The sequence below is a fragment of the Papio anubis genome, chromosome 19 (genome assembly GCF_008728515.1).
Source record: "Papio anubis isolate 15944 chromosome 19, Panubis1.0, whole genome shotgun sequence".
In the NCBI taxonomy this organism is placed as follows: domain Eukaryota; kingdom Metazoa; phylum Chordata; class Mammalia; order Primates; family Cercopithecidae; genus Papio; species Papio anubis.
Window position 1 is genome coordinate 10,761,738 of NC_044994.1, and position 20,880 is coordinate 10,782,617.

The 20,880-nt window shown below is 38.7% G+C and overlaps 1 protein-coding gene across 4 annotated transcripts in view; it reads left to right on the forward strand.

Moving 5' to 3' along the window:
• METTL4 (methyltransferase like 4) overlaps positions 1-20,880 on the forward strand; it is a 61,527-nt gene that overhangs the window by 26,435 nt on the left and 14,212 nt on the right. The window contains exon 9 of one of the 4 annotated variants that reach the window (XM_031658728.1): positions 4,881-8,869. The exons of 2 other annotated variants lie outside the window; for them this stretch is intronic. In XM_031658728.1, the coding sequence (XP_031514588.1) occupies positions 4,881-5,026 (146 nt within the window). In that variant the 3' untranslated portion in view covers positions 5,027-8,869. Of the gene's footprint in view, positions 1-4,880; positions 8,870-20,880 lie in introns of those variants that run through there. One more of the 4 variants, XM_031658731.1, reaches the window with a different exon arrangement.

Below are 20,880 nucleotides of genomic sequence, written 5' to 3' on the forward strand. Positions count from 1 at the left end.
AAAGGATTATAAATCATGCTGTTATAAAGACACATGCACACATTTGTTTATTGCAGCACTATTCACAATAGCAAAGACTTGGAACCAACCCAAATGTCCATCAATGACAGACTGGATTAAGAAAATGTGTCACATATATACCATGGGATACTATGCAGCCATAAAAAAGGGTGAGTTCATGTCCTTTGTAGGGACATGAATGAAGCTGGAAACCATTATTCTCAGCAAATTATCACAAGGAGAGGAAACCAAACACCACATCTTCTCACTCATAGGTGGGAATTGAACAGTGAGAACACTCGGACACAGGAAGGGGAACATCACACACCGGGGCCTGTTGTGGGGTTGGGGGAGGGAGGAGGGGTAGCATTAGGAGATATACCTAATGTAAATGATGAGTTAATGGGTGCAGCACACCAACATGGCACATGTATACATATGTAACAAACCTGCACATTGTGCACATGTACCCTAGAACTTAAAGTATAATAAAAATAAAAATAAAAATAAAAAAAAGAAACAAACAAACAAACAAAAAAACCACAAAGAATTTCTTCAGGAATACATATTTTGTTAGTTTGGTAATTTCTACCAACAACAACAACTACAAAACTCCTATAAGTTGCCACTCAGGAAAGCTACAGGGAGCTTATGTTACCTTGCAGAATATGAGGCAGTTCATGAACTGGGATGTGTAGAAAGTGAACACAAATTCCCAGAGAATTTTTGTTGCTAGCACTTAGGATTTCTGTTATCTTAAATGGCTTATGCAGTAGGGTCTTCTTTTAATGTGTTTTTTTTGAGACAGAGTCTCACTCTGTCACAAACAGTGGCCTGATCTTGGGTCACTGCAGCCTCTGCCTCCTGTGTTCAAGTGATTCTTCTGCCTCAGCCTCCTGAGTGGCTGGGCCTGCAGACATGTGCCACTATGCCTGGCTGATTTTTGTATTTTTAGTAGAGACGAGGTTTCGCCATGTTCGCCACGCTGGTCTCGAACTTCTGACCTCAAGTAATTCACCTGCCTCAGCCTCCCAAAGTGCTAGGATTACAGGCATGAGCCACTGCGCCCAGCCTCTAGAAGGGTGTTTATAGTATTACTTCATTTGAGACGTATACAGATGTCTACCTGATAATCTGTTCTTTGACTAAGAAGGATCCTCAGTGAATAATCGATTGCCTAACACTTTGGACTGTCATAGACTTTTAATGCTTTAATATATAACTCAAATGGAAAGTGAGATTGCATTGTTCCTTGTGAAAAAAAATTACACTTGGCACTAGTAATACCTGATTATATATGTATATGTATTCCTCTCATTTGAATTTTATTTATCATTTGGTAACAAAGCTTAAGTTAGTGTTTATCTCAAGCCTTATTTTTTTCTTTTAAAAATTCAAAAGCTAAGACCGTAAACTTCTCATTCTGAAATGATAGTAAACTATGTATCAATTCCTTTAAAATAAAATAAAGTTATATTTAAAGATGAGCCTCAGGAGACAGGTTTTAATATGGTGAATAAAAATGAGTCTTGCCCTAAAGCATTACAGCTTATATCTTTGAGATGCAGTTCTTCCTCATTCCCTGTAGAGAGCAGCACAAACACATTTTTAGGATTGAAAACATTTAAAAACAGAAGTTAGATTCTGGAGGAAACATCTGAATAACTCCATATATATAAAATCTTATGTTTTGGTTAAGTAGTGATAGGAAATATTGTAATATTTTATTTTTGAGTTCATGTTACTGTATGTATATTTAGTATAGTTCACCTTTCTATATATTTCAGAAAGCATCTCTCAGATTTCTGCAGTATATTTTACCCTGAAATCATAACTCTAGGAGTTTGGGATGTTATATATTCTGTATATAATGCTTACAACTTTTACATTTAAATGTTCTTAAACTGTTTTATGCAAATTCATAAAATGAAATGTTTTCTCTTTGGTATCTAGAAACACCCCGATTTTTTTTTCTAAAGTTTAATTGGTTATTTCTGCTGCAAAATGTAGGAGACCACATTGGTAGCATATGGCATTTCAAAATGATACATTTGCATAAGTTTTGAAATTTTGTCCGATAGATTGAAAGATAAGCTATCAATAGCTATGGTTTACAACCTAACATTATAAAGTGATACTGTTTGAAGATTTAAGGTAGGAAAATCATGAAATGAAGTATTGAAATCAAAATTTTAGCTTTCATGTTTTACCTTAGAGGAATTTCCACTTCTTTTTACTGCTTTACATACTAACAGTTTCCATCTGAAGAGTGAAGTTTAGTTGACGGGATTATATGCACTGATGTTTGGGCCACTTCTCTCTTACTCCTGCCCCATGCTTTCAGAACAAAAAGGAAATGACTAGCTGTGCACGGATTGCATCCCCTCCATTGGTTAAAGTGTGTTTTACTAACTCCAGATGTTATGTAATTGTCGAAGTTTATGTGTCATACTCATGTTTAAATTTATACATTCACATTTATTTTTAAATTAATATTTAAAAACCGGAATAATACATTTTCATTAATTTGCCTTTATTTCTTCTACCTGATTTTGAAATAAAATAATTGTAGTTAACATTATAAAAACACAATATTCTGGTTTAACTAGAAAGGAGAAGAACCATGCAAAAATTTATTACATTGAGAAAATAGGATGGTAGTAAATGGGTTTAGGTTGTATATATTTTTCTACTCCATCCAAGTACCTGACCATCATTTTCTATTAGATTGTAAACGCTCATAAAACATGGATATTCTGCTTCTTTTGTTAAGTTTTTTTTTTTTTTTTTGAGATGGAGTCTCGCTCTGTTGCCCAGGCTGGAGTACAGTGGCCAGATCTCAGCTCACTGCAAGCTCCGCCTCCCGGGTTCACGCCATTCTCCTGCCTCAGCCTCCCAAGTAGCTGGGACTACAGGCGCCCGCCACCTCGCCCAGCTAGTTTTTTGTATTTTTTAGTAGAGACGGGGTTTCACCGTGTTAGCCAGGATGGTCTCGATCTCCTGACCTCGTGATCCGCCCGTCTCGGCCTCCCAAAGTGCTGGGATTACAGGCTTGAGCCACTACGCCCGGCCTTCTTTTGTTAAGTTTTATAAAACTGATTATAGTGGGTGCTCAGAAAAGGAAACATTTTTGACTGGCTGACTCCAGTTTACATTTTTAAAATAGTGTTGCTAACCTCTTCGTACCAAAAATCTGAACAAATGAAACAAAAACAAACAAAACCTTTCTTCATTGTAACCTTAGAGCACATTAAAAGGGAATTGAGGCTGGTAAGGCATTAAATTCATGGGAAGAAAATGGAAAAGTGATGTAGGGTTATTGTCCTCTAAGACTCTAGGGAAATCTTTCTCTTTCAAGGTTAGTAGCATTTAATTTATGTACTTATGAAAGGGTTAGAAGCCTTCATGCCAACATCTCCTAGAACCCATGAAAGCCCAAATTTGAGTTCACTTGAATTATAGACAGTAAACATTTTACTACTTCTTTGATTTTTGCTAAACAGGACCAGTACTTTCTGACAGATGAACAAGTGTTTTGCTGTGGGGAGCAACTAAAGAACATGATGAAACCTAAAATAATATATTCTCTTTTAAACCTTACCTATCTTTAGTATTCCTAAAGAACCCTTATCATTCCTAAAGGAAATTTGATAGATTTCTTCCAAGCTCAATCTTACATAGCAATTATGAACCATATTTTACCTTTTCTAGCGATTTTTCTTATCTGAATTTTATACCAAATTCGTATTAGGTGGTTAGCATAGCTAACCAGCAGCATGATCAAGATTACATTGATTTAAGTATTTGTCATCCAATTGAGTGAACATGTGCTTTTCAAAAGTTTCTGTGTCCTTCTTTTCTCTCTTTTAGTGTAGACAACAGCTCTTTAGCCTACAGCTCTTTCCCCAAGAAAATACAATGTTCAGTAGTTATTAATACATTGAATAATACAAGGAATACTTAACTGTGGAAATGCCATGATGAAATTTTACGTAAAGAAGGATCTATAATTTGAAAATGAAGAAATGTTCTTAGTGCTACCAACTTACTGCTGAGGGGGCTAGTTATTTAAATGTTAGTTATTTGTTCTCAGTATTTCTGTTTATATCCAGCTCTTCATTTATTATTATTTTGTTGAAATTTATATTGCAGAGAGAGTTTTATTTTATCTTATTTTTAAAAAATGGGTTGTTCTTGAATTTTTGTAGAGCTCTTTTTCATGTATGGATTATATTTATTAAAAATAAATTGGCTGGGTGCGGTGGCTCCCGCCTGTAATCCTAGCACTTTAGGAGGCCGAGGTGAGTGGATTGCCTGAGCTCAGGAGTTCGAGACCAGCCTGGGGAACACGGTGAAACCCCATCTCTACTAAAATACAAAAAATTAGCCAAGAGTGGTGACGTGTGCCTGTAATCTCAGCTACTTGGGAGGCTGAGATAGGAGAATTGCTTGAACTGGGGAGGTGGAGGTTGCAGTGAGCTGAGATTGCACCATTGCACTCCAGCCTGGGTGACAGTGTGAGACTCTGTCTCAAAAAAATAAAAATTAAAAAAATAAATAAAGTTAGTACTCAGGAGATATATCACCAGTATTGGAAAACTGAAAAGTCACCTATGTAGGTATTAAGGTCCTCATTTCTCATCGACAAATGAAAACCAGTAAACTAGGACTATGGAAGTTCGGATGATATTTTTCCCGTTCTCAAGGGTACTTATTTTAAATGGCTAACTATAAATAGTAAAGCCTGTGATGAAATCCTTGAAATTAATTTGCTTTTAAGAACAAAATGAAACATTTCTCCCTTTCTACTCTTAACTGCTAAAAGGAAATGGATTCCTTCCTCAATAATAATTTTTGTGTTTTTTCTCTTTTTTAAACAGAGGTTTTAAAAGACTACATCAAGCCAGATGGGGAATATTTGGAATTGTTTGCTCGAAATTTACAGCCAGGTTGGACTAGTTGGGGCAATGAAGTTCTCAAATTTCAGCATGTGGATTATTTTATTGCTCTGGAGTCTGGAAGCTGACTATGATCTTGATTAAAGTAGTGGTTTCTTCATTGTTTCCTCACCACTTTTCCCTTCATTCTAACTCACTTTTAAAATTTTGTTACTAACCCATATTCTTAGAATATAAACAGGACTTGTTTTTTTCAGTAAGGGACCAGAAGTGACTAGCCTTCATGCAATTTTGAGATGAATTTTACTTGAGATGCACTAACATTCTGTGTTATTCTAGACTATACAAATTAAGTGGTAAGCAGCTACAAAGATGGCAAGACCATGCTATTGAAAAAGTTCAGAAAACATACACCGTGGACCAGAGGTCATAATCCTATCTATGAATGTGTTTGTGTGGCCCATGTAGTGTTGTAAAAAACATTTAGAACCATTATTCTAAAAAATGGGGATATTTCACATTAAAGTTCAGATTTCTGCCTCTTTTTTAAACATCAGAGACTCTGGCTACACTGAGGCCTCTGTTCTTTCCTGGCATCAGTCTGCAGGACCTAGTGGTGGTGGCTCACTTGGAAGGAGCCTCGTGCTCTCCACTTTGCCACAGTACCACTGCCGCCGTACTGCTCACTTATGTCATCCACTTGGCCCTTGTATGACCTGAATTTGCAACCTCGGTATACTATTACATCCTGGAAAAAATATTCAAAGACCTGCCAAGTACTGCATTAGTATTCTGAGTTTATACAGCATTTTTGTAGGGTTTTCAATTGTATTCAAGGTCACTTTCTAAGCACTTCTTGGTTTTGCTTTTCTAGAAGAAAATGAAAAGCTATTCCTTATAATAAACATGGCGGCAAGTAAACATTGTGATTGTGAAAAAAATATTATTTATAGATTTTCTACAAATTAATAATTGTCTACCAAGTAAAATATTTTGACTGAAATTATTCTTTGAAATGCATATTGATTCATGCGTATTTTAAAAAATTGAGGTATAATTTTCACAAAATTCTCCAATTTTCAGCGTCGAATTCAGTGAATTTTGAAAACAATATATACAATAGTGTGTCTGCCACAGTGATCGTGATACAGAACACTTTCTTCACCCTGAAAACGTCTCATTTTTTCTTTTGCAGTCAATCCCCTGCTCCTATCCTTGACCCCGGCAAACAGTGGTTTGCTTTCTATCATTAGTTCTGCTGTTTGAGAATTTCATATAAATGGAATCATCCTGCAATGTGTCATCTATTGTGCCTGACTTCTTTCACTTAGCATTTTGAGAAAAGCATTTATACTATTTACAGATTGTCGACAAATATTTATCCACTAAAATGTTAGACTGAAATGATTCTTTGACAAGCTTGCCAATTTTACTGATTTTGTCAAAGAAAAATATGTTATTTTTGAAGTTTGTTCATCCTTTGAGCGTGTGAGTGTAGTATCAGAGGCTTAATTTTGTGTTTATGGAGCTATTCTAACTTGTTATTTAGAAGGAAAAAGGTATTAAACGTGAAGCAAACTTCTCACGATCTCATTTGAATTCTTTCCAGCTTCTTTTAGTATTTATAGATTTTATATACTTTGTGGGAACATTTTATCCTCACCAAGTTTTTGGACTTTCATTTTTGCGTCATAAATATTGGTACTGAAAGGAAAAAGAGAGAGTCTTAATTCAATAGTCTGTTATTCATGTTGCAAGAGCTATAGTTTTAGCTCTGCTCCAAAGCTGTAAAACCTTTGGACCTTGTTTTAACACCAGTTTAATTATCGGACTCCTTTTTAAACAAAGGATGAGTCTGCAAATTTTAACAATAACACACCTTGTGAGAACAAAAATGAAGGAGTATGAACATCAAACTTTGACTTCATTACTACAGTTGGTTTAGCCAGCTGACCTGTTGGATTTACATATTTTAGAGCATTTTCATTCAGAGTTTCCTATATTATTTTTATAACTTGTAAGAATTTTGTGGGTTTTTTTTTTCTATCACATTCTTTTCATAGGCTTAAAGTCTTTTAGGACTCTCGGTAATAATGCTTAGGCAAAGGGGTGCAGCTAACATTTGTTGAGTAGTATATGTTACTCTGTGCTATGCTTTTTACTTACTGCATTTAATCCTTGCATAACCCTGAGAGATAGATACAACCTTCATTTAATAGTTGAGAAAGCTGAAGCCCAGGGGACTATTTTGTCTGTAAACACACAACAAGTTTCGAAACTAGGATGCAGTTTCCTGACTCCATAGCCCATGCTGTATTTTATGTAAAAACATGGAAAACTGAGCAAATGACTAAGGATCTCTCAAGTGATAGGATTACACTCTAGCTTTCCCCATCGAGCTCTTTTGCCTTTACGTGCTTAACTGCTAATACCACTCAAGAAACTGGGGGAATTGTGCCTCATAACGTCATATCTTTGGAATTCTTGGCCTTTCTCTGACACTCTTTCACCCTTCTACATGAGATCCAGTAGAGTAAAATCACAACACAAAACACACAAAAGCACAACTACTCTTGGAAACAGATTCTCTTTAAAAAACTTGATCCTTTTTATCATTTGTCCTCCTTTCTTCCTCAGCCTTTATTTGTGTCCTCTTGTCAAAGTTTGACCCCGTTTTTCTTTTCTCTTGGCCGCTGTAGACACAGGGTCTTTTTTGTACCTAAATCAGTAAGTTCAGTGTGGCACAGTCAGTGTAATCTAAAGCCAACTTGTGTAGGTTTGAACCCAACTGACTTTTGACTTTGAGCAAGTTAATTAAATCTTTAGGCCTTGGCGTCCATTCATGCATATAGGCGATAATAATACTACCTCATAGAGTTATGAGGATTAAATGAGTTAATACATGCAAGGCACTTGTAATAGTGCTTGGAATATTTTAAGCACTCCAAAAATGTGACACTTTTTTTTTCTTTTTTTTAAATTTCAGGTCAAAAAGTTCTTATCACAGTCTGGACTCTCATTCAGGGAACACACTGGAAATTAAATGTTAGTTCCATCCCTTTGCCCGAGCATATTAAACTGCCCATACAGATTTTCTGTCTAAACATCCTTTTTTTCTTACTCTGTTTCTTGTTCGTAACCTGCACCTAATTTCATACATGAGGTAGCTGTGAAATCTCCTCTCCCATTGTGGTCCTGCCTGAGAAACAAATTAAAACAAGGGCCACATGTGGCTTTGGGCTTCGTGTTTTGATTGCCTCCTGCCATGCTGACTAAGCTGTGTGGCTACTCTACATTGTTCTTTGTTGAATTCCACAGGTGCTAAATAGGTCGCCTTTTAGTGATGATGTTTCTTCCATGTTCAGAGACTTCGGGCCCATGCCACATAAATTTGGTTCAAAATAGATGTGTTACGCTTTGCTGCAGGTGTTAGGAAGTTGATCTTTATGTGCCACCCAGGGAATTTTCCAGTTGATAAGGCACAGACCAAGTAAAGAAGGCCTATTTCTGCAGATGGTCTGAAAGGCACCAATGGGATAGGTTTCTTCTCTTGAATGCCAACCTTTGAGGGAGGCCAACATCACCATGGGCCGGTGGCCTTCAGCCTAGTTCAGGACACTGGGGATATAGGTCTGGATCTAGATCTAGGTATAGCTTTAGTTCTGCCTTTGCTCTGTCCTTGCAGGAGGCTCTCTTTACCTTGTCCTGTTCTAGTCCTCTAAATACTATGATGCAAACTCATTCTCACAAGAGAATCATTGGCTCCCAAATCTTACCGTCTCAGACTTACTACCCAAGAGACACATATCTTTTGAGCATTTTTATGTATTCGGCTTCAGGCAGATGCTGGCTTTTCTCCTGATATGATTGAGAGGATTATAATCACTTCAGAGGACCTTCCCTTCCCTGAAGATGCTGTCCGATTTACCTCATTTGATTCATGTCTTGCACCATTGGCCTACCATACCTTGGTAAGCACCACAGCACTGTTGGCACTGTTCTGTGGTTACTAGAGTTCTTTTGCTTCAATTGTTTCACTTTATCTTCAAAACAATCTTACGAAGGTATAGGTATAATGAGGGAATGGGTTCATAGAGGCTACTCATAAGGTTAATAACCAAGACTTGAATTCTATTCTGGTTCCTAAATTAAGGGACTTTTTGTTGTATCATGTTTGCTAATGAACTTCAGATCTTAATAGTAGGTCCATCAACTACTAATGAGAGGTTCATTGTATGGCCTGGGGCAAATGTAGAATGGTTCATATGTACTCACCCAAACATACCTTTCTCAATATACCACATCATCATTCTTGTGTTATTAACATAGTATTTTTTTGTTAGAGATTTTAGTGACATTGGTTGAACTGACAGCCTCAGTCAACTCAGAATCACTCAGAATCTGACATAACCCTTTGACATAAGCCATAAGCATTTTTACCATGCCATTGTATTTTAACAGCTCAATCAGATGAGCCATTTTAAGCTCACATTTTAAGGAAGCTCTTCTGCAAAATATTCAACTGGATTTCAGGCTGTATGGGTAGTTAGAAAAGGGAATAAGTAACGCAAGTACAAGTGCAGATAATTTATGGTGATCTGATACCAGTGTTGGGATATATGGGCCAACTCATAACTCCAGACGGGGTCTTGATTAAATTCACAGCTCTATTGACCAGTCTGCACCAGGTTGCAAGTAAGTCAGAACTACCATGATAACTTCACAACCAGCTTTTTCCCCCTAAATATTCCTAGGGAGTTAACCTAGACCTCCTGGGACTTCTGTGAACTTGACTGGGACCTCTTAGATTTTTCAGTATCCATCCAAGTCCCTGGAGCCATATACAAACACATTGATACCTAGTAGTGGAGAGCATCAGGAAAACTAATTTATTTTCTCAGATGAAATGTTGGCCTGGTTGTCGGGTAGCTGACAATGGGAAACTTTTGGATGATGGGTTAGGCAAACAGAGTGGTTGCAGTATTAAAACTGTTTTTAGTCAATATCATTAAAGAAAAACATGGTTCCCCACCTGCTTTTAAATTACTTCTCCCAACACTGTCCACATGTACCCTGAATGTTAATCAGACTGGACTATATGCTGTTACCTGATTGAGGCCTCTGCTTTTGCTCATGGCACTTTCTCTGCCAGGAAAAAACTAGCTAGACTTTAAGATCAGCTAGATCTACATGTTGAGTCTTGATGTATTTAGCTTATGAGTGACTTTCAGCAATTAAACTATATTATCTTGAACTTCCTTTTTCTAAGGAATAAGAAGGCTAATCTTTGGGCCTTATAGAATTATTTTGAGGATGAAATGAAATAACTGAACATGATTAGCATAGGACCTAATAACCTAGCAGGTATTCCATATTTGCTCATTTAAAAAAAAATTACAGTCTTCCTGGCAACACCTCTAATTTCATGACCCACTTTAAAAAAAACCCTTATTTTGGACTAGTTTTAGGCTTATGGAAAATATGCAAAAGTACCAAAGCGTTTCTAAATTATTTTTCACCTCTGTAACCTCTGTGAAACCTCCTATTTTATAGTCAGAGGTAATTATTATCGAAGTGAGCATTTTGCATGCTTCTTTTAGAACACGTAGAACAAATTTGTATCTATATCATTGATATCTATATCTGTACCTCTCTCTTCATTTCCCTCTCCTCCCTCCTGTCCCCCCTTCTTCCTTCCCTCCCTGCCTCCCTTGCTCCATTCCTCCCTTCTTTCTTTCTTCCCTTTTTCCTCCCTTAATAAATTATTGGAGGTAGGACTAATTATTATTTTTTTCTTTATTCCAACAAAGAGTAGCAGAATATGCACCCCAAAATGTGCCACTTTGGTGTGAGGATTATTTTGAACTAAAGGCAATTGAGAAGAAGTAGATATAAGAAAATCTCTCTGTCCCCCCACCACCCATTTGCCTAAAAGCAAGACAAAAATTGACAAGGGTGTCCCTTCCCTCTCTACAAGGAAGGACAAATGTTAATCACCAGACCGTAGACCCTTAGCCCAGAGACAGCACAGAGGAATCTCTATGATAAACTTTACTAACTAGCTGGTTATTTTTACCATTTTCTTTTTTTAAATTGACAGATAACATTGTACATTTTTATCCTTTTGCCATAAAAATGATAACTATATGAGGTACTGCATTTTTTAAAATTAGCTAGATTTAACAATTCTGCCTTTACCATTAGTTTCCCATTTATTTGCCTTTCAAGTTTCCTGCCTTGTGAGTCTCAAGGTCCTTTTCCTTTGTCTTTTCACTTGTCTAAAAAAGTATTATTATTTGTTGAAGATGCTGATATGGTTTGGCTCTGTGTCCTCATCCAAATCTCACCTTGAATTGTAAACCCCATAATCCCCATAGGTCAAGGGTGGGACCAGGTGGAGGTAATTGAATCATGAGGGTGGTATCTCCCGTGCTGTTCTCATGATAATGAGCGAGTCTCATGCGATCTGATGGTTTTATAAGCCTGGCATTTCCCCTGCTTGTACTCATTCTCTCTCCTGCTGCCCTGTGAAGAGGTGCTGTCCACCATGATTGTACTGAGGCCTCCCCAGCCATGTGGAACTATGAGTCAATTAAACCTCTTTTCTTTATAAATTTCCCAGTCTCAGGTATTTCTTCCTAGCAGTGTGAGAATGGGCTAATACAGATGCTGTATAAGCCAGGGTTCTAAGCCACCTCTTTGAGGATTACTAATTCCCTGGGTATCTCCCATGTATATGATATATACATGTTAATAAGCTTCTGTTTGTTTTTCTTTTGTTAAATCTGTCTTTCGTTACGGGGTCCCAGCCAAGAACTTAGAAAGTTTGAGGGAAAATTACATTTTCCTGCCCTACACCAACATACCTGGAACTGCCAATATTTAATCAATGAATGAACTGATTCTTGGCCTTCAAGTATCTTAGAATTTAATTGAATATACAAGGTTCCTGTAAGAAACAAGTAACAAGCCATGGAATACAGTCAAACACTAAGAGTTGTGAAACAGATGGAAAGTGATGCAGAAGTTTAGAGAAGCAGATCACTTAGAGATTGTTAAGCAGTGTGAGAAAAGGAGAGTGGGAACTGTGTCCTGATTAAATTTTCGTTTATTTCCTAACTGTAGGTAGTAGCCATATTGTTGTTACTAGACAGTAGGCAGCTAAAATATGCTGGTTCAGAAAAGTTACAAAGGAAGAATTTTGTTCTCTAAAAAATTTGTTTCCTGGCTGGGCATGGTGGCTCACGCCTGTAATCCCAGCACTTTGGGAGGCCAAGGTGGGTGGATCGCCTGAGGTCAGGAGTTTGAGACCAGCCTGGCCAACATGGTGAAACCCTGTCTCTACTAAAAAAAATACAAAAATTAGCTGGGCATGGTGGTGCGTGCCTGTAATCCCAGCTACTGGGGGGCTGAGGCAGGAGGATTGCTTGAATCTGGGAGCGGAGGTTGCAGTGAGCAGAGACTGTGCCAGTACACTCCAGTCTGGGTAACAGAGCGAGACTCCAACTCAAAAAAAAAAAAAAATTGTTTGCTGGAAATTTAGAAGGTATTAATGCATACAGTTTATTTTGTCAATATAACAGAACTAGGGATGAAATTAAGTGAGGATTTTTTTTTAACCTTCTTGTCTGCATTCTCCACTTTTTGAATGAAACTGGTATTTGGGTTTCTTCTCTACAGTCATCTAGGAGGCTTATTTTTTATTATTTTTACAGAGGTATAATTGATATATAATAAGTTGCACATATTTAAAATGTACAGTTCAATGAGTTTTTACTTAGGTGTATACCTTGTGAAACCACCATCACAAACAAAATAAAACATCACCACTCAAAATTTTCTGATGATCTTTTATAATCCATCTCTCCCTAATTGCCCTTCCCCATCTCTCCCTAATTGCCCTTCCATCTCTAGGAAATTACTGATCTGCTTTCTGTACTAGAGTTTTGTGCATTTTCTAGGATTTTACATAGATGAAATTATATGGCATGTACTGTTTTTTGGGGCCTAACTTACAATTAGCATAATTATTTTGAGATCTTCTGTTTCATGTATCAATAATTCATCCCTCTTTATTGCTGAGTACTATTCAATTGTATGGATGCGCCACATTTAATCTATTCATGTAGTACTCTTCTACTGCTGATACAACAAGTTACCACATCATAATGGCTTAAAACAGCACCCATTAGTAGCTCACAGTTTTTAGGTCAGAAGTCCTGGGCAGTCTGGGCTGAGTTTTACTTCTTAGGGTCTCACAAGGCCAAAGGTAAGGCATTGGGTGGGCTGGACTCTTAAGTGGAGGCTCTGGGGAAGAATCTGTTTTCATGCTCATTCACATTGATAGCAGAATTCAGTTCTGTGTGGTCGTACGACTGAGGTGCCCAGTTCCTTCTGGCTGTTGACTGGGAGTCACTCTCAGCTCCTAGAGGCTGCTCTCCAGTCCTTGCCCGTGGTGCTCTCCATCATCACAGCCTCAATAGCACTACTCGAGTCCTTATCCTTTGAATTTCTCTGACTTCCCCTTATGTAACAATCTAGAGAAAACTCTCTACTTTTAGAGTTTTGTGATTAGATTGGGCCTACCTGAATAATTGCTCTTTTCTAATATAATGTAACATAATCACAGGAGTGATATTTCATCATGTTTACAGGTTCCAAACACATTTATCAGGGAGAGGATTATACAAACATGAAGGACACTGGGAGCCATTCTTAGAATTTTACCTACCACTGCCTCATGTCTGGCTGCCAGTAATCCATGTTCATCTCACACATGCAATACATTGAGTTTTCCCAAGGTTCTCAAGGGTATCATTCCTGCCATTACAGCATCAGTTCAAAATTCAGAATCTCATCAGCTCAAAAGTCCCAAATCTCATCATCTAAATCACCTAAGTTAGGTGAGAACAGAGGGTTCTGGTGTAATCCATTAAGTATAGCTCCTGGGAAAAATTCCTCTCCATTTGCAAGTGGTACCTACCCCCAACATTCCTAAAATAACAATAGTAGGATAGGGATAGGATAAAAATTACAGCCATACCAATTAAAAAAGAGAAAATGGATGAAAAAAGCCTCACTGGTTTGAAGCAATTTTTAAATCCAGCCAGGTAACTCCAGGCAGAATTCCTTGATTAGATTTCAAGGCCTGGCAATAATCAATGACTCTTAGTTCTGCCCTTTGGTCTCTTGGCTTTATCTTTTGAACTCTTGGTTCAACCCTCTGGATGTTTGGTTCCATCCTCTGAGATATCCTTCCTTTTCTATGAAAGACAGCACGTGCTTGCATCTGAGTTCTTTTTTCAACCTGCTTCCTGTATGTAGAGTTTTGGGGATCTGACAGCCTTCTTTTCGTCTCGTACTTTCTGTCCCTTTTAGGCCAAGTTTTCTGCTGTTCTGCACTTCTCAAGGACCTTGTGGATCTTGCTTGGAATTCATTGGGATTCACATAATCAGACTAGAGCCGAATCCACAGATCTTTTCAAGATAGTCCCTCTGTTCTTTGGGCTTCTGCTGAGATGGCTGAGGGCCAGTGCTCTTAAATTTCCTGTAGGTGCTCTGCATTGATTGAGCAGATTTACTAGGAACACTTTTAATCTCTTGGAAGAATATTCTGTGTGGCTGAACACTCTGACCCTTTGGTTTTCCAAGGTGTCAGGGAAGGGTTGTACAGTCACATGGGGGACGGAGGCTGGCTCTGTCGCCCAGGCTGGAGTGCAGTGGCGCGATCTCAGCTCACTGCAAGCTCCGCCTCCCAGGTTCAGGCCATTCTCCTGCCTCAGACTCCTGAGTAATGGGACTACAGGCGCTCGCCACCGCGCCCAGCTAATTTTTCATATTATTATTTTTAGTAGAGACGGGATTTCACCGTGGTAGCCAGCATGGTCTCCATCTCCTGACATCGTGACCCGCCCGCCTCGGCCTCCCACGGTGCTGGGATCACAGGCGTGAACCACCATGCCTGACCCATTCAAGAATAAATATTTTAATTTCAATGAAGTCCAATTCATAAATTTTTCCTTTTATTGATTATATTTTTGGTGTTAAGTCTAAGAACTCTTTGCCCATCCCTAGGTCATGAATATTTTCTCCTATTTTATAAAAATGTTTCACGTTTTGTATTTAAGTCCATAATAAGTTTGATTTTTTTTGTATGAGGTGTGAGGTTTAAGTCTAGGTTCTCTTGTTTTTGTTTGTTTGTTTTGAGATGGAGTTTCACTCTTGTAGCCCAGGCTGGAGTGCAATGGCACAATCTCAGCTCACCACAACCTCCACCTCCCAGGTTCAAGCGATTCTCCTGCCTCAGCTTCCCGAGTAGCTGGGATTACAGGCATGCACCACCATGCCTGGCTAATTTTGTGTTTTTAGTAGAGATGAGGTTTCTCCATGTTGGTAAGGCAGGTCTCGAACTCCCGACCTCAGGTGATCTGCCTGCCTTGGCCACCCAAAGTGCTGGGATTACAGGCTTGAGCCACCGCGCCCGGCCCATTTTCTTATTTTCTATGAGTCCTTTAGCTCTTGCATTTTGTTGTCACTTCGTTCTTTCTCATTTGCCATACCATCTCAATGACCTTTTCCTTTTTTGAGTGCCTTAGATTGATGGAAACTTTAAAGACAGTATATTCTAAATTGAAGAAAACCTTTTTAATTGAAAAATTGGAGCAGACGTATAAGCATAGGGAACTTCAGTGCTGAAAATGAGATTCTGATTCACCTGAGTGGATTAGCTTTGCTTTCGCATTATCTGCAATGACATGTAAGTTAATAATTTTACATTGATATGAGAATGGAAATTGATTGTCTTGAGGCCAAAATATTGATGATAGATGCAAAAAAATTCCTGTGTTTCAGTCTTCAACTTGATTAAGATCACCACGATTATTGATTATACGCATATATATTTGAGGGCTATTCTTTCTTTTTTTTTTTTTCTTTAGTTTTTTATATTTATTTTAGTTTTTTAAGTTCTGGGGTACATGTGCAGGATGTCCAGGTTTGTCACATAGGTAAACATGTGCCATGGTGGTTTGCTGTACCTATTAACCCATCACCTAGGTATGAAGCCCAGCATGCATTAGCTCTTTTCCCTAATTCTCTCCCCCTGCATTCCCTCCCACAGCAGGTCCCAGTGTGTGTTGTTCCCCTCCCTGTGTCCATGTGTTCTCATTGTTCAGCTCCCACTTATAAGTGAGAACATGTGGTGTTTGTTTTTCTGTTCCTGCACTGGTTTGCTGAAGATAATGGCTTCTAGTGAGGGCTTTTCTTTGGAATTTACTGATAAGCAGTTCTTGACTGAGTTTGGGAGGTCTTTAACGCAAGTTAAGGATAACGACAATGACAAAATCAGCACTATCAGCTGTCATGTGTCACACACTGATTAAGAATTTTATTCAGGAAATAATTTAATCTTTGTAACATTTGTGAAGCAATGTTGTTAGCCTGCTTTACAGAGGTAACAAGAAATTAAATGACTTGCCCAAGGCCACGGTTGAGATTTTGGTTAAATTTCAAGCATAAATTTAAATCTCTTTTAAAATTATTTGAGACTTATTTTATCACCCAGCATATGATTTATTTTGGTGAATATTTCATATGTATTTAGAAAAATAGTATTCTGCTGTTGTTAGTTGGAATGTTCTGTAAACGTCTAATAGGTAAAATTGGTTTTTACCTATTAGTAATGGTGTCCAAATCGGCTTTATGGGACATTAAAAAGATTTTGGGAGATGGAAAGCCAGAAGAGGCTACAATTAAGTTATTGACTCGATTGTGTCAGCTGAGGAGTAATAGGGCAAACACAGTTGTTGCATGCCTTATTTTGGGAGATTAATTCGGTAGTGTTTGCTGCGTTATACTGTGTAACAGTAAACCACTTCAAAATCTCAGTGGTTTACATTAACATGATTTATTTCTCACTCTATATGTTTGTAGTTGCAGGTTGGCTGGCATGGTTCTGCTTCAGATCACAGGTCAGATTCAGACACTATGTACATCTTCTCATTCAGTGTCTCAGGCCAGAGGAACAGCCTTGAATAGGACATGACTTTCTCATGGCAGAAGGCACGGGAGTAAGAGCCCAGCTGAACTCATACTTACCCCTTCCTCCCTCCTAGAGAAAAGAAGCTTGATCTAGAATGAAATCCTTGGGTCCATATATCCAGACCATGGGGTGGAGCCTGGCATAAAGGGGAAAGTTTCAGGGGAAAGTATGAAGAAGCTAAAAGTGCTTTTCTTCACATGTTACTTTTTGGGGGTGGCCATTTACTTTTGGATCTCTTCCTTTCTCCTTATCCTTCTCTTTCTTTCTGTTCCCCTCTTGTCTCTTCTCTCCAGTGGCTGGAAAGAAGGGCCCAGGGGTACCTCTTTCACTTGGGAGGGTGCCTAGGAAAGCCCAGCAGGCAATATGGCAGGGCCCAGAGGACACATGGACAGTCCAGCCCAAGCCTAACTCTAGACAAAGTGATCTTTGCATTATGCTTGATCTGTCCAAGCTTACAACAGATGAGGTTCTAAAACTCACTCTTGGACCTATGATGGAGGTGGGCGGTCCATGGAGGAATCAGGGCCTTGAGACTCTGTCAACCTTTCCATATGTTAAGACTGAGAAATATACTATATTTGGCATTATATCACACTAGGATTTTAAACATATTGATAGGACAGATGGTTTATTGTCTCTGAGGACACATGTTCTATTGTAAGCTTGGTACTCTAAAAGCTTTTAATTTCAGAAAATATATGTTTGCTCTCTTGAAATTTCTGAAAGTTATTAAGTAAAAGAACATAAAGAGAGAAAAAAACTCTCAAAGTCAAGCATTTTGATAATGCTTGTACACAACATGTCTCAAGGTTGTTCTATTCTGTTACACACAATGGGATAGCTGAGCTCATGCAGTTTTCAGCCTCCTCCCTGACTCTTCCCTTTTGGATCTTTAGCTCCTAGCACCTTGCTTTATGCATGGTAGGAACTTGAGAAAGATGTGTTTCATGCTGGATTGGAAATGTTTGTATTAAAGTTGAAGGTTAATGTAGGGAAGGGAGGTTTTTGATGGAGTGAGTGGAAATTTTCGTTGCCAGACATAATGCATTAGTGTGTTTGTAAAGTTGTGCAGTTTACAAAGGACTGCTACATGCAGTATCTTATTTGTCCTCACAACTCTGTGGGGCAGACATTATTTACATTATTATGCATCCCTCTTTTACAAATGAGGCCCGGAGAGGTTAAGTGACTTGTCTACCGTTTTACCCACAGTGACAGGTCTCAAACCCTCTTCTCCTTTCTCCCAAATGGAAGTAAGAGTTTTCCAGAAGGTGGGGATTAATAGAGGGTTCAGACCTGTAGAAATATTTAAGAAGATATAATATTGCAGTAATGTTCATAACTTTCCTAAGAAACAGGCATGTCAGTGGAATAGAAAGATTGGAAGACAGTTGGCCGGGCACGGTGGCTCACGCCTGTAATCCCAGCACTTTTGGAGGCCAAGGCAGGCGGATCATGAGATCAGGAGATTGAGACCATCTTGGCCAACATGCTGAAACCCTGTCTCTACTAAAAATACAATAATTAGCCAGATGTGGTGGTGTGTACCTGTAATCCCAGCTACTCGGGAGGCTGAGGCAGGAGAGTCACTTGAACTCGGGAGGCAGAGGTTGCAGTGAGCCGAGATCACGCCACTGCACTCCAGCCTGGCGACAGAGCAAGACTCCATCTCAAAAAATAAAAAAAATACAAAAAAGGAAGATTGGAAGACAGTTAAAGATAGGCTGGTTCCTAAAAGAGTAGACACTCATGCTTTCTTCATAGGGGGAAATCTTTTCTTAAGTAGAATGATTTTCTTCCATATTTATTAACTAGAGAAAGTGAATGATTTTAATAACCCCACAAGCTATTTTATAATATTAGCTCAGTAGTAAATGTATGGTTTTCAAATAATTTAGAGTTGCTAAAGTGGTACAACTTATAATACTAAGAGAACATTGTCAATTCTTTTGCACATAGAAATAATTATTTTCTGGAGTGTTTAAAGACTACAAATCTGTGCCCTGATTCTCTAAAGTATTCATAAGCATTTTATAAAAGACATATATTGGTAAGAATTGCTATTATGCAACATTCATTTTAATTAGGATTTTACTGAATTTCTTATATCATTCAGGCTTTTCATGTCATTTTTTTTCAGTGTTCCATACTTTAATGATGGAATACCTGTGGAAATAAATGTTTTAGAAAACTTACTCCTATAAATATCAAGACGATTTTTTTTTTTTTTTTTTTGAGACAGGGTCTTGCTCTGTTGCCCAAGTGGGAGAGCATTGGGGGTGATATGGCTCACTGCAGCCTCAACCTCCCAGGCTTAAGGAACCCTCCCACCTCTCAGTCTCCCAAGTAGCTGGGGCTACAGGTGCAGGGCACCACACACCACACATGGCTAATTTTTGTATTTTTGTAGAGAATCAGTCTCACCATGTTACCCAGGCTGATCTCGAACTGTACCAAGACAATTTTGTTAAAAATTATACAACTGCTATTGTTCTAATAGTCATATACCATCCCATGTCTGCACAAATATAGTGAAGAGTGCATTCACATGATAGAAATGTAGTGCCCACAGGGATGCATATCTGAAGCTTGTCTCCACCTTACTGAGACCCAGGGGATTTTGCGTATTGATAGACTTTATTTTTACAATATTCTCAGTATTCTACTTGTAATTTCAAATGTTGGAGTTCACTTAAAATTTTTTTTTTTTTTTGAGCTGGGGTCTTGCTCTGTCACTCAGGCTGGAGTGTAGTGGCACGATCTCGACTCACTGCAGTCTCTGCCTCCTGGGTTCAAGCGATTCTCCTGCCTCAGCCTCCTGAGTAGCTGGGACTACAGGTGCGTGCCACCACGCCTGGCTAATTTTTGTATTTTTAATAGAGATGAGGTTTCACCATATTGGTCAGGCTGGTCTTGAACTCCTGACCTCGTGATCCACCTACCTCGGCCTCCCAAAGTGCTGGGATTACAGCTGTGAGCCACTGCGCCTGGCCCACTTTAAATTTTTAATCTATGACGTAATTGTTTTGTACATACCCAAGAAAAAGGACCAAAATATGACATGGGACTATTTTAGAAGTTTTTAGCTTTTTAGTGCATCTTGATAGAGTGGAAGATATGATGATAAAGTATTTATCACTCGGGTCAACAATCTAGTTTCTTCAGTAGCTGAGCAAATATTTTAAATATATCTACTACTTAGCATGTAGTCCAAGGGGATGTAGTGTGGAACAAGACAGACATGGTCCCTGGCCTCCTGGGCTTACAATTTATAATTGCTGGATTACAGAGTATAGAATAGTAACAAAATGATAGAAAACTTAAGTGTAAAAGATAAAAGTGCAACAGGAGTCATGTGAGTTTGAGTGTGAGGACAGATAGCATGGCCGTGGTGGCATTTTGTTCTGCCTCCTTAAAAGGTCACTGGAAGTTGGTTACTTCCATTCTGATATAGGCCTCACCCTCCCCTGGCAACCCAGTCCACTAACACCTGTATTTTGCTGAAGCATAAAACCTTTAAGCCAATGTTCCCGTCAGAGCCCAGACAGCCCTCTGCGGGTTGGAGAGCTCTTACTGGATTTCACTAACAAAGGCTAATCTGTTTCGGGCAACTCTAGACACTTTCCTCTGTGTCAGCACAGTCACCTGGAATGTGTTCCAGCCACAGCTGTGACTAGATAATCTCACTTTGTCTCTTAGCCCTGTCATCTTCCACACCCCTGAAGTGTCAGTCTCTGTAGGCCTCTGTCCTTTCCAGCGAGGCTATTCCAGCAAGGCTGCAGGCCTGCAACCCCTTCTCAAGCCATCCCCTTCATTGTCCAGAATTTTTGCCAGGCCTTCTGCTGTGTGCTTTGGACTTCCTATAGGCATGCATTCTATAGATTAACAGGGATGCTCATCCTGGCTAAGGATTCCACAGGTTCAAAACCAAGCTCATTGGAG